This window comes from Oncorhynchus mykiss, chromosome 13, assembly GCF_057628025.1.
Source record: "Oncorhynchus mykiss isolate SJ-2025 chromosome 13, ASM5762802v1, whole genome shotgun sequence".
Lineage (NCBI taxonomy): Eukaryota > Metazoa > Chordata > Actinopteri > Salmoniformes > Salmonidae > Oncorhynchus > Oncorhynchus mykiss.
In genome coordinates, this window is record NC_143034.1 from 1,585,001 (window position 1) to 1,597,500 (window position 12,500).

At 44.5% G+C, this 12,500-nt stretch overlaps 1 protein-coding gene across 1 annotated transcript in view; it reads right to left on the minus strand.

Moving 5' to 3' along the window:
• The window catches only part of LOC118938109 (unconventional myosin-XV-like), a 136,072-nt gene that overhangs the window by 44,636 nt on the left and 78,936 nt on the right, over positions 1-12,500 (minus strand). Inside the window, exons 37-40 of the mRNA XM_090194551.1 lie at positions 7,501-7,652; positions 6,091-6,501; positions 4,834-4,909; positions 3,454-3,610 (exon numbers count right to left, since the gene is read on the minus strand). Of these exons, the coding sequence (XP_090050677.1) occupies positions 3,454-3,610; positions 4,834-4,909; positions 6,091-6,501; positions 7,501-7,652 (796 nt within the window). The remainder of the gene's footprint in view (positions 1-3,453; positions 3,611-4,833; positions 4,910-6,090; positions 6,502-7,500; positions 7,653-12,500) is intronic.

Consider the following 12,500-nt stretch of genomic DNA (forward strand, 5'->3'; position numbering starts at 1 on the left):
GACTGACTGAATAAGACTGACTAAATAAGCCTGACAGAATAAGACTAAATCAGACTGACTGAATAAGACTGACTACATAAGACTGACTGAATAAGACTGACTGAATAAGACTGACGGAATAATACTGACTAAATAAGACTGAATGAGACTGAATAAGACTGAATAAGACTGACTGAATAAGACTGACTGAATAAGACTGACTGAATAAGACTGACTGAATAAGACTGACAGAATAAGACTGACTAAATAAGACTGAATAAGACTAAATAAGACTGACTGAATAAGACTGACTGAGACTGAATAAGACGGAATGAGACTGAATAAGACTGACTGAATAAGACTAAATAAGACTGAATAAGACTGAATTAGACTAAATAAGACTGAATACGACTGAATAAGACTAAATAAGACTGAATGAGACTGAATAAGACTGAATGAGACTGAATAAGACTGACTGAATAAGACGAAATAAGACTGAATGAGACTGAATAAGACTGAATTAGACTAAACAAGACTGAATAAGACTGAACAAGACTAAATAAGACTGAATAAGACTGAATAAGACTGAATAAGACTAAATAAGGACATGAGTCCTCATCTTTTTCCCCCGTCATCAGCCATTCTTAGCTCGGACAATCACATGCCAGTCTGCACAGCGCAATATCAACCCAGAGCATATCGGACTGCTTCTCTCTACCACATCACCGGATTCCTGCCGCTCTGGATCATTACACCGGATCATTACTCCGGATCATCGCAGCTAGCTAGCTGCAAAGACTGGTTACTGTTAGTTAACGGCTCTGTCCCGAAGCAAGCACCAGTTAGCCTTGAGCTAGCCTCGAGCTAGACCCATATACCAGCAAATTCTAGGGCTACAATACCTCCTTTGCCAATTGGCCCTGACCCTTTATTTTCGACACGGAACCCCGCCGATCACGACTGGACTGCCGACGTGATCGCCTGATGTGGTCTCAACAGGCTATTCTGTTACGATGTCGTCGAAGAACCATCTACTAGCCCCGGCCCGCTAGCTTTTCTGAACGCTGTGTCCCCAGCTCGCCTAGCGTAGGAGTGACTACGGAACGGCCCCTGAACGGCACCCTCATTGCCTGCATCCGTAATGGGTCTGCGTTCAAACGACCTCCACTCATCACTGTCAAACGCTCCCTGAAACACTTATGCGAGCAGGCCTTTTCTAATCGACTTGGCCCGGGTATCCTGGAAGGATATTGACCTAATCCCGTCAGTAGAGGATGCCTGGTTATTCTTTAAAAATGCCTTCCTCACCATCTTAAATAAGCATCCCCCTTTCAAAAAATGTTGAATCAGGAACAGATATAGCCCTTGTTTCACTCCAGACCTGACTGCCCTCGATCAGCACAAAAACATCCTGTGGCGTTCTACATTAGCATTGAATAGCCCCCCGTGACATGCAGCTTTTCAGGGAAGTTAGGAACCAATATACACAGACAGTTAGAAAAGCCAAGGCTTTTTCAAACAGGAATATGCATCCTGTATAACAAACTCCAAAAAGGAGTTTTTTTTTTTTCCTCCTGTAAAGTCCACGGAGAATTAGAGCACCTCCTCCTGGGACACTGTAAAGTCCACGGAGAATTAGAGCACCTCCTCCTGGGACACTGTAAAGTCCACGGAGAATTAGAGCACCTCCTCCTGGGACACTGTAAAGTCCACGGAGAATTAGAGCACCTCCTCCTGGGACACTGTAAAGTCCACGGAGAATTAGAGCACCTCCTCCTGGGACACTGTAAAGTCCACGGAGAATTAGAGCACCTCCTCCTGGGACACTGTAAAGTCCACGGAGAATTAGAGCACCTCCTCCTGGGACACTGTAAAGTCCACGGAGAATTAGAGCACCTCCTCCTGGGACACTGTAAAGTCCACGGAGAATTAGAGCACCTCCTCCTGGGACACTGTAAAGTCCACGGAGAATTAGAGCACCTCCTCCTGGGACACTGTAAAGTCCACGGAGAATTAGAGCACCTCCTCCTGGGACACTGTAAAGTCCACGGAGAATTAGAGCACCTCCTCCTGGGACACTGTAAAGTCCACGGAGAATTAGAGCACCTCCTCCTGGGACACTGTAAAGTCCACGGAGAATTAGAGCACCTCCTCCTGGGACACTGTAAAGTCCACGGAGAATTAGAGCACCTCCTCCCAGCTGCCCTGAGGCTAGGAAACACTGTTAACACTGATACATCTACGATAATAGAGAATTTCAATAAGCATTTTTCTACTGCTGGCCATGCTTTCCACCTGGCTACCCCTACCCCGGTCAACAGCTCTGCACCCCCCACAGCAACTTGCCCATAACCCTCTCCTTCCGGACTCATATTGAGCATCTCCATTCCAAAATTAAATCTAGAATTGGCTTCCTATTTCGCAACAAAGCATCCTTCACTCATGCTGTAAACATACCCTCGTAAAACTGACCATCCTACCGATCCTTGACTTCGGCGATGTCATTTACAAAATAGCCTCGAACACTCTACTCAGCATATTGGATGCAGTCTATCAGAGTTCCATCCGTTTCGTCACCAAAGCCCCATATACCACCCACCACTGCGACCTGTATGTTCTCATTGGCTGTCCCTCGCTTCATATTCGTCGCCAAACCTACTGGCTCCAGGTCATCTACAAGTCTCTGCCAAGTAAAGCCCTGCCTTATCTCAGCTCACTGGTCACCATAGCAGCACCCACCCATAGCACCTGCTCCAGCAGGTATATCTCACTGGTCATCCCCAAAGCCAATTCCTCTTTTGGCCGCCTTTCCTTCCAATTCTCTGCTGCCAGTGATTGGAAATAACTACAAAAATCACTGAAGCTGGAGACTCATATCTCCCTCACTAACTTTAAGCATCAGCTGTCAGAGCAGCTCACAGATCACTGCACCTGTACATAGCCTGTCTGTAAATAGCCCACCCAACTACCTCATCCCCATATTGTTATTTATTTTATTGCTGAGTATCTCTACTTGCACATTCATCTTCTGCACATCGATCACTCCAGTGTTTAATTGCTAAATTGTCATTATTTCGCCAATGCGGCATATTTATTGCCTTACCTCCCTAATCTCACCTCATTTGCACACACTGTATATAGACTTTTTCTATTGTGTTATTGACTGCATGTTTGTTCATTCCATGTGTAACTCTGTGTTGTTGTGTGTGTCGCACTGCTTTGCTTTATCTTGGCCAGGTCGCAGTTGTAAACGACAACTGGTTCTCAACTGGCCTTAAATAAAGGGGAAAAAAGGGGAAAAAAGACTGACTGAATAAAAGTGAGTAAGACTGAATAGAACGGACTGAATAAGTTTTAATAGAATATGTATGCAAATTTAATAGAAGCTGAATGGAAACTGAATAGAAGCAGAGTAGTCTGGAGTCAGAATAGAGTTTTCATGATGCTGAGCACTGTATGTGTGTGACCTCTGACCTCTTGCCGTGCGGTAGGGCATCAGTCACGGGCGGAGGAGAGTCGTACTGTCTGATGATATCCTTGATGTTACTGCTGGGTACGATGTCTACCTGAGGCAACACTGATGACTTCACCACCTCAGCAGCAGGGGGAGCAGGACTGGTCACCACCGGGGCTACACATCACATAGGGAGAGAGAGGACTGGTCACTACTGGGGAGCAGGACTGGTCACCACCGGGGCTACACATCACATAGGGAGAGAGAGGACTGGTCACCACTGGGGAGAGAGGACTGGTCACTACTGGGGAGCAGGACTGGTCACCACTGGGGCTACACATCACACAGGGGGAGAGAGAGGACTGGTCACCACTGAGGAGAGAGGACTGGTCACCACAGGGGAGAGAGGACTGGTCACCACTAGGGAGAGAGGACTGGTCACCACAGGGGAGAGAGGACTGGTCACCACAGGGGAGAGAGGACTGGTCACCACAGGGGAGAGAGGACTGGTCACTACTGGGGAGCAGGACTGGTCACCACTAGGGAGAGAGGACTGGTCACCACTAGGGAGAGAGGACTGGTCACCACTAGGGAGAGAGGACTGGTCACCACCAGGGCTACACATCACATAGGGAGAGAGAGGACAGGTCACCACTGGGGAGAGAGGACTGGTCACCACAGAGGAGAGAGGAATGGTCACCACTGGGGAGAGAGGACTGGTCACCACTGGGGAGAGAGGACTGGTCACCACTGGGGAGAGAGGACTGGTCACTCCTGGGGAGAGAGGACTGGTCACCACTGGGGAAAGAGGACTGGTCACCACTGGGGAGAAAGGACTGGTCACCACTGGGGAGAGAGGACTGGTCACCACTGGGGAGAGAGGACTGGTCACCACTGGGGAGAGAGGACTGGTCACCACTGGGGAAAGAGGACTGGTCACCACTGGGGAGAAAGGACTGGTCACCACTGGGGAGAGAGGACTGGTCACCACTGGGGAGAGAGGACTGGTCACCACTGGGGAAAGAGGACTGGTCACCACCATACTCTAACAAATCATACAATGTCTGATTGTTCTAAATCATGTGATGTCTGATTGTTATAAATCATGTGATGTCTGATTGTGGTATATATCATCTTATGTCTGATTGTGGTATAAATCATGTGATGTCTGATTGTGGTATATATCATGTGATGTCTGATTGTGGTATAAATCATGTGATGTCTGATTGTGGTATAAATCATGTGATGTCTGATTGTGGTATATATCATCTTATGTCTGATTGTTATAAATCATGTGATGTCTGATTGTGGTATATATCATGTGATGTCTGATTGTGGTATATATCATGTGATGTCTGATTGTGGTATAAATCATGTGATGTTATTAATTAATGACTTACCAAACTTCCTGGCAGGTTCCTTGTTGATGGGCACTGCTGGAGACTTCTGGTGAGGAACCCCGTCTTTACCTGCGGTCTTGGCCTGAGGAGGAGGGAGCCACACAACACCTGAAGTCCTAAATTCCTGCAGATACACCACAGTCAACCTGAAGTCCTAACATCCTGCAGATACACCACAGTCAACCTGAAGTCCTAACATCCTGCAGATACACCACAGTCAACCTGAAGTCCTAACATCCTGACCTGCAGATACCTCACAGTCAACCTGAAGTCCTAACATCCTGCAGATACACCACAGTCAACCTGAAGTCCTAACATCCTGCAGATACACCACAGTCAACCTGAAGTCCTAACATCCTGCAGATACACCACAGTCAACCTGAAGTCCTAACATCCTGCAGATAAACCACAGTCAACCTGAAGTCCTAACATCCTGCAGATACACCACAGTCAACCTGAAGTCCTAACATCCTGACCTGCAGATACACCACAGTCAACCTGAAGTCCTAACATCCTGACCTACAGATACACCACAGTCAACCTGAAGTCCAAACATCCTGCAGATACACCACAGTCAACCTGAAGTCCTAACATCCTGCAGATACACCACAGTCAACCTGAAGTCCTAACATCCTGACCTGCAGATACACCACAGTCAACCTGAAGTCCTAACATCCTGCAGATACACCACAGTCAACCTGAAGTCCTAACATCCTGCAGATACACCACAGTCAACCTGAAGTCCTAACATCCTGCAGATACACCACAGTCAACCTGAAGTCCTAACATCCTGCAGATACACCACAGTCATTCTGAAGTCCTAACGTCCTGCAGATACACCACAGTCATTCTGATGTCCTAACATCCTGCAGATACACCACAGTCAACCTGAAGTCCTAACATCCTGCAGATACACCACAGTCAACCTGAAGTCCTAACGTCCTGCAGATACACCACAGTCAACCTGAAGTCCTAACGTCCTGCAGATACACCACAGTCATTCTGAAGTCCTAACGTCCTGCAGATACACCACAGTCAACCTGAAGCGTTACCTGGGCAGGTATAGGTACTATACTCTTAGGAAAAAGGCTTCCTAAAATGGTTATTTGGTCGTCCCTATGGGAGAACCCGTTGAAGAACCCATTCGGTTTCCCTGTAGAACCCTCTGTGGAAAGGACTATACTTGGAACCCAGAAGGGTTCTTCAATGGGTTCTCCCACGGGGACAGGTTCTACACTCAGGTACGTATCAACTCACCTGGGTGGAAGGATAGGGGTCAGGGAGGCTGGCTGGATATGGCTGTACCTCAGGACTGGTGGGCTGGCTAGCCCCAGGGTAGACCGGGGCAGGCTGGGTAGTGGAGTTGGGTCTAGGGGTCTGGCTCTGGGGGGCAGGATAGGGGTCAGGGAGGCTGGCTGGACTGGGGGTGGCAGGGGAAGCAGCATAGGGGCTGGGAGGCATGACAGCATACGGGCTGGCTGGACTGGAAGTGGCATAAGGGCTAGGAGTGATGCTAGCATATGGGCTCGGGGGGAAATGTGTGTAGGGGCTAGGGGGGAGGGTGTGGGGGAGGAGGGGGCTCATGGGCGGTGAGGTGAGGGGGGAAGTGGGGGGGGAGGTCATGGGGGAGGTTACTAAAGCCATGGCCTGCATTGTCATCTGCTGGGCCTGGGGAGGAGGGAAGAGGGGCAGGGGGAGGAGGGGGAGAGGAAGGGGAGGGAGAGGAGAGGAGAGGGGAGGAGGTGAATAAGTTAGTCGTATCCTACAGTACCATAATGATGGTTAATAAGTTAGACGGTTCCTACCATAATGATGGTTAGAAAGTTAGTCGTAACCTACAGAACCATAATGATGGTTAATAAGTTAGACGTATCCTACAGAACCATAATGATGGTTAATAAGTTAGACGTATCCTACCATAATGATGGTTAATAAGTTAGACGTATCTTACCATAATGATGGTTAATAAGTTAGACGTATCCTACCATAATGATGGTTAATAAGTTAGTCGTAACCTACAGAACCATAATGATGGTTAATAAGTTAGTCGTAACCTACAGAACCATAATGATGGTTAATAAGTTAGTCGTATCCTACAGAACCATAATGATGGTTAATAAGTTAGACGTATCCTACAGTACCATAATGATGGTTAATAAGTTAGACGTATCCTACAGTACCATAATGATGGTTAATAAGTTAGACGTATCCTACCATAATGATGGTTAATAAGTTAGACGTATCCTACAGTACCATAATGATGGTTAATAAGTTAGACGTATCCTACAGTACCATAATGATGGTTAATAAGTTAGACGTAACCTACAGTACCATAATGATGGTTAATAAGTTAGTCGTAACCTACAGAACCATAATGATGGTTAATAAGTTAGTCGTAACCTACAGAACCATAATGATGGTTAATAAGTTAGTCGTATCCTACAGAACCATAATGATGGTTAATAAGTTAGTCGTAACCTACAGTACCATAATGATGGTTAATAAGTTAGATGTATCCTACAGAACCATAATGATGGTTAATAAGTTAGATGTAACCTACAGAACCATAATGATGGTTAATAAGTTAGACGTATCCTACCATAATGATGGTTAATAAGTTAGACGGTTCCTACCATAATGATGGTTAATAAGTTAGTCGTAACCTACCATAATGATGGCCTGTTGGTTCATGATGGCGTGTTGCTGCTGGGCCATGACAGCATGCTGTTGATCTACTACAGAAGCAACCGGAGCCACTGGGACCACCGGAACCAACGGAGCCACCGGGACCACCGGCAACATCGGCAAAACCCTCACCGCTGAAGGAAACACACAAAACAACGCTGCAGGCTAAATGCAGTGGTGGGAAGTACTTAATTGAAAATACTTTAAAGTACTACTTTAAATATCACAGTTTTTATGTTGTCTGTACTTTGCTATTTATGTTTTGGATTACTTTCACTCTTACCTCATTACAATACTGTACTTTTTCTCCGTACATTTTCGGTACATTTTCACCCAAAATATCAATTTTGAACGCTAAGCAGATCAATGTCATCACTCAGTCAGTCAGTCTATATCGGGTATCTGTGCTTTACTTTCCTATTCAGATTTTTTTTACAATTTCTACTGCAGTTCTATATTACTCCAAAAGTCCTCGTTACAAGTTGAGCAGGACAAGAAAATGGTTCAATTCACACACTTATAAAGAGAACATTCCTGGTCATCCCTACTGCCTCTGATCCGGCTGACTCACTAAACAGACAACATTCCTGGTCATCCCTACTGCCTCTGATCCGGCTGACTCACTAAACAGAGAACACCTACCTGGTCATCCCTACTGCCTCTGATCCGGCTGACTCACTAAACAGACAACACCTACCTGGTCATCCCAACTGCCTCTGATCCGGCTGACTCACTAAACAGACAACATTCCTGGTCATCCCAACTGCCTCTGATCCGGCTGACTCACTAAACAGAGAACACCTACCTGGTCAGCCCTACTGCCTCTGATCCGGCTGACTCACTAAACACACATGCTTAGTTTGTAAATCAAATTAAATGTTCTTAGTCGCGTACACATATTTCGCAGATGTTATCACAGGTGTAGCGAAATGCTTATGTTCCTAACTCCATCTATGCAGTAATACCTAGCTAAATGCTTGTGTTTTACAACTAACTTTCTAGCTCCAACAGTACAGTAATACCTAACTAAATGCTTGTGTTTCTAGCTCCAACAGTACAGTAATATCTAACTAAATGCTTGTGTTCCCAGCTCCAACAGTGCAGTAGTATCTAACTAAATGCTTGTGTTCTGTAAGGAAGTGCTATTTCTTATGCAGGTGACCAGCCTACTGCTATTACATTGCTATAACTGAGACAACGTATTTTCACAGTAAAACATGTTAGGTCCCATACAGGATAGCTCCCACACCCACACACACAGCACACACACATTACACACACTAACTGCCGAGGACACACAGATAAGACATACACCCACACATTGGGAGGAAGAGACAGCCTTGACTTGCAGAAACCAGCGCACACACCTAATCTCCTTCTTAGCTGAACATTGTGTGACAAGGAACGGGACGACAAGACTCAGAGGGATGACGGACGGCCCAACAGGACCAACCAGAAGTCCAGAACTTCTAGACTCAACCTACTTTCTGTACTGTATATAACATACATGCACTCTGTTATCTGGGCTTTTTTTCTGCTGGTTCCTTAAGAACCAAATGAAATGGGCCCGTATACGTTGTACCAGATATCTTTACTCATAATTAAACTGTCACTTGTCATACAATAGACCACCTTGTCTGAATCGATCCTTGACCGGCTCACCCTCCTACATATCCCATTATCAACAGTTCCTAGCTCCAACAGTGCAGTAGTATCTAACTAAATGCTTGTGTTCCTAGCTCCAACAGTGCAGTGATATCTAACTAAATGCTGGTGTTCCCAGCTCCAACAGTGCAGTAATATCTAACTAAATGCTTGTGTTCCTAGCTCCAACAGTGCAGTAGTATCTAACTAAATGCTTGTGTTCCTAGCTCCAGCAGTAATATCTAACTAAATGCTTGTGTTCCTAGCTCCAACAGTTCAGTAGTATCTAACTAAATGCTTGTGTTCCCTGCTCCAACAGTTCAGTAATATCTAACTAAATGCTTGTGTTCCTAGCTCCAACAGTGCAGTAGTATCTAACTAAATGCTTGTGTTCCTCGCTCCAGCAGTAATATCTAACTAAATGCTTGTGTTCCTAGCTCCAACAATTCAGTAATATCTAACTAAATGCTTGTGTTCCTAGCTCCAACAGTGCAGTAGTATCTAACTAAATGCTTGTGTTCCTAGCTCCAACAGTGCAGTGATATCTAACTAAATGCTGGTGTTCCCAGCTCCAACAGTGCAGTAATATCTAACTAAATGCTTGTGTTCCTAGCTCCAACAGTGCAGTAGTATCTAACTAAATGCTTGTGTTCCTAGCTCCAGCAGTAATATCTAACTAAATGCTGGTGTTCCCAGCTCCAACAGTTCAGTAATATCTAACTAAATGCTTGTGTTCCTAGCTCAAACAGTTCAGTAGTATCTAACTAAATGCTTGTGTTCCTAGCTCCAACAGTGCAGTAGTATCTAACTAAATGCTTGTGTTCCTAGCTCCAACAGTGCAGTGATATCTAACTAAATGCTGGTGTTCCCAGCTCCAACAGTGCAGTAATATCTAACTAAATGCTTGTGTTCCTAGCTCCAACAGTTCAGTAGTATCTAACTAAATGCTTGTGTTCCCTGCTCCAACAGTTCAGTAATATCTAACTAAATGCTTGTGTTCCTAGCTCCAACAGTGCAGTAGTATCTAACTAAATGCTTGTGTTCCTAGCTCCAGCAGTAATATCTAACTAAATGCTTGTGTTCCTAGCTCCAACAGTTCAGTAATATCTAACTAAATGCTTGTGTTCCTAGCTCCAACAGTGCAGTAGTATCTAACTAAATGCTTGTGTTCCTAGCTCCAACAGTGCAGTGATATCTAACTAAATGCTGGTGTTCCCAGCTCCAACAGTGCAGTAATATCTAACTAAATGCTTGTGTTCCTAGCTCCAACAGTGCAGTAGTATCTAACTAAATGCTTGTGTTCCTAGCTCCAGCAGTAATATCTAACTAAATGCTGGTGTTCCCAGCTCCAACAGTTCAGTAATATCTAACTAAATGCTTGTGTTCCTAGCTCCAACAGTTCAGTAGTATCTAACTAAATGCTTGTGTTCCTAGCTCCAACAGTGCAGTGATATCTAACTAAATGCTGGTGTTCCCAGCTCCAACAGTGCAGTAATATCTAACTAAATGCTTGTGTTCCTAGCTCCAACAGTGCAGTAGTATCTAACTAAATGCTTGTGTTCCTAGCTCCAGCAGTAATATCTAACTAAATGCTTGTGTTCCTAGCTCCAACAGTTCAGTAGTATCTAACTAAATGCTTGTGTTCCTAGCTCCAACAGTGCAGTAGTATCTAACTAAATGCTTGTGTTCCTAGCTCCAGCAGTAATATCTAACTAAATGCTGGTGTTCCCAGCTCCAACAGTTCAGTAATATCTAACTAAATGCTTGTGTTCCTAGCTCAAACAGTTCAGTAGTATCTAACTAAATGCTTGTGTTCCTAGCTCCAACAGTGCAGTAGTATCTAACTAAATGCTTGTGTTCCTAGCTCCAACAGTGCAGTGATATCTAACTAAATGCTGGTGTTCCCAGCTCCAACAGTGCAGTAATATCTAACTAAATGCTTGTGTTCCGAGCTCCAACAGTTCAGTAGTATCTAACTAAATGCTTGTGTTCCCTGCTCCAACAGTTCAGTAATATCTAACTAAATGCTTGTGTTCCTAGCTCCAACAGTGCAGTAGTATCTAACTAAATGCTTGTGTTCCTAGCTCCAGCAGTAATATCTAACTAAATGCTTGTGTTCCTAGCTCCAACAGTTCAGTAATATCTAACTAAATGCTTGTGTTCCTAGCTCCAACAGTGCAGTAGTATCTAACTAAATGCTTGTGTTCCTAGCTCCAACAGTGCAGTGATATCTAACTAAATGCTGGTGTTCCCAGCTCCAACAGTGCAGTAATATCTAACTAAATGCTTGTGTTCCTAGCTCCAACAGTGCAGTAGTATCTAACTAAATGCTTGTGTTCCTAGCTCCAGCAGTAATATCTAACTAAATGCTGGTGTTCCCAGCTCCAACAGTTCAGTAATATCTAACTAAATGCTTGTGTTCCTAGCTCCAACAGTTCAGTAGTATCTAACTAAATGCTTGTGTTCCTAGCTCCAACAGTGCAGTGATATCTAACTAAATGCTGGTGTTCCCAGCTCCAACAGTGCAGTAATATCTAACTAAATGCTTGTGTTCCTAGCTCCAACAGTGCAGTAGTATCTAACTAAATGCTTGTGTTCCTAGCTCCAGCAGTAATATCTAACTAAATGCTTGTGTTCCTAGCTCCAACAGTTCAGTAGTATCTAACTAAATGCTTGTGTTCCCTGCTCCAACAGTTCAGTAATATCTAACTAAATGCTTGTGTTCCTAGCTCCAACAGTGCAGTAGTATCTAACTAAATGCTTGTGTTCCTAGCTCCAGCAGTAATATCTAACTAAATGCTTGTGTTCCTAGCTCCAACAGTTCAGTAATATCTAACTAAATGCTTGTGTTCCTAGCTCCAACAGTGCAGGGATATCTAACTAAATGCTGGTGTTCCCAGCTCCAACAGTGCAGTAATATCTAACTAAATGCTTGTGTTCCTAGCTCCAACAGTGCAGTAGTATCTAACTAAATGCTTGTGTTCCTAGCTCCAGCAGTAATATCTAACTAAATGCTGGTGTTCCCAGCTCCAACAGTTCAGTAATATCTAACTAAATGCTTGTGTTCCTAGCTCCAACAGTTCAGTAGTATCTAACTAAATGCTTGTGTTCCTAGCTCCAACAGTGCAGTAGTATCTAACTAAATGCTTGTGTTCCTAGCTCCAACAGTGCAGTGATATCTAACTAAATGCTGGTGTTCCCAGCTCCAACAGTGCAGTAATATCTAACTAAATGCTTGTGTTCCTAGCTCCAATAGTGCAGTAGTATCTAACTAAATGCTTGTGTTCCTAGCTCCAGCAGTAATATCTAACTAAATGCTTGTGTTCCTAGCTCTAACA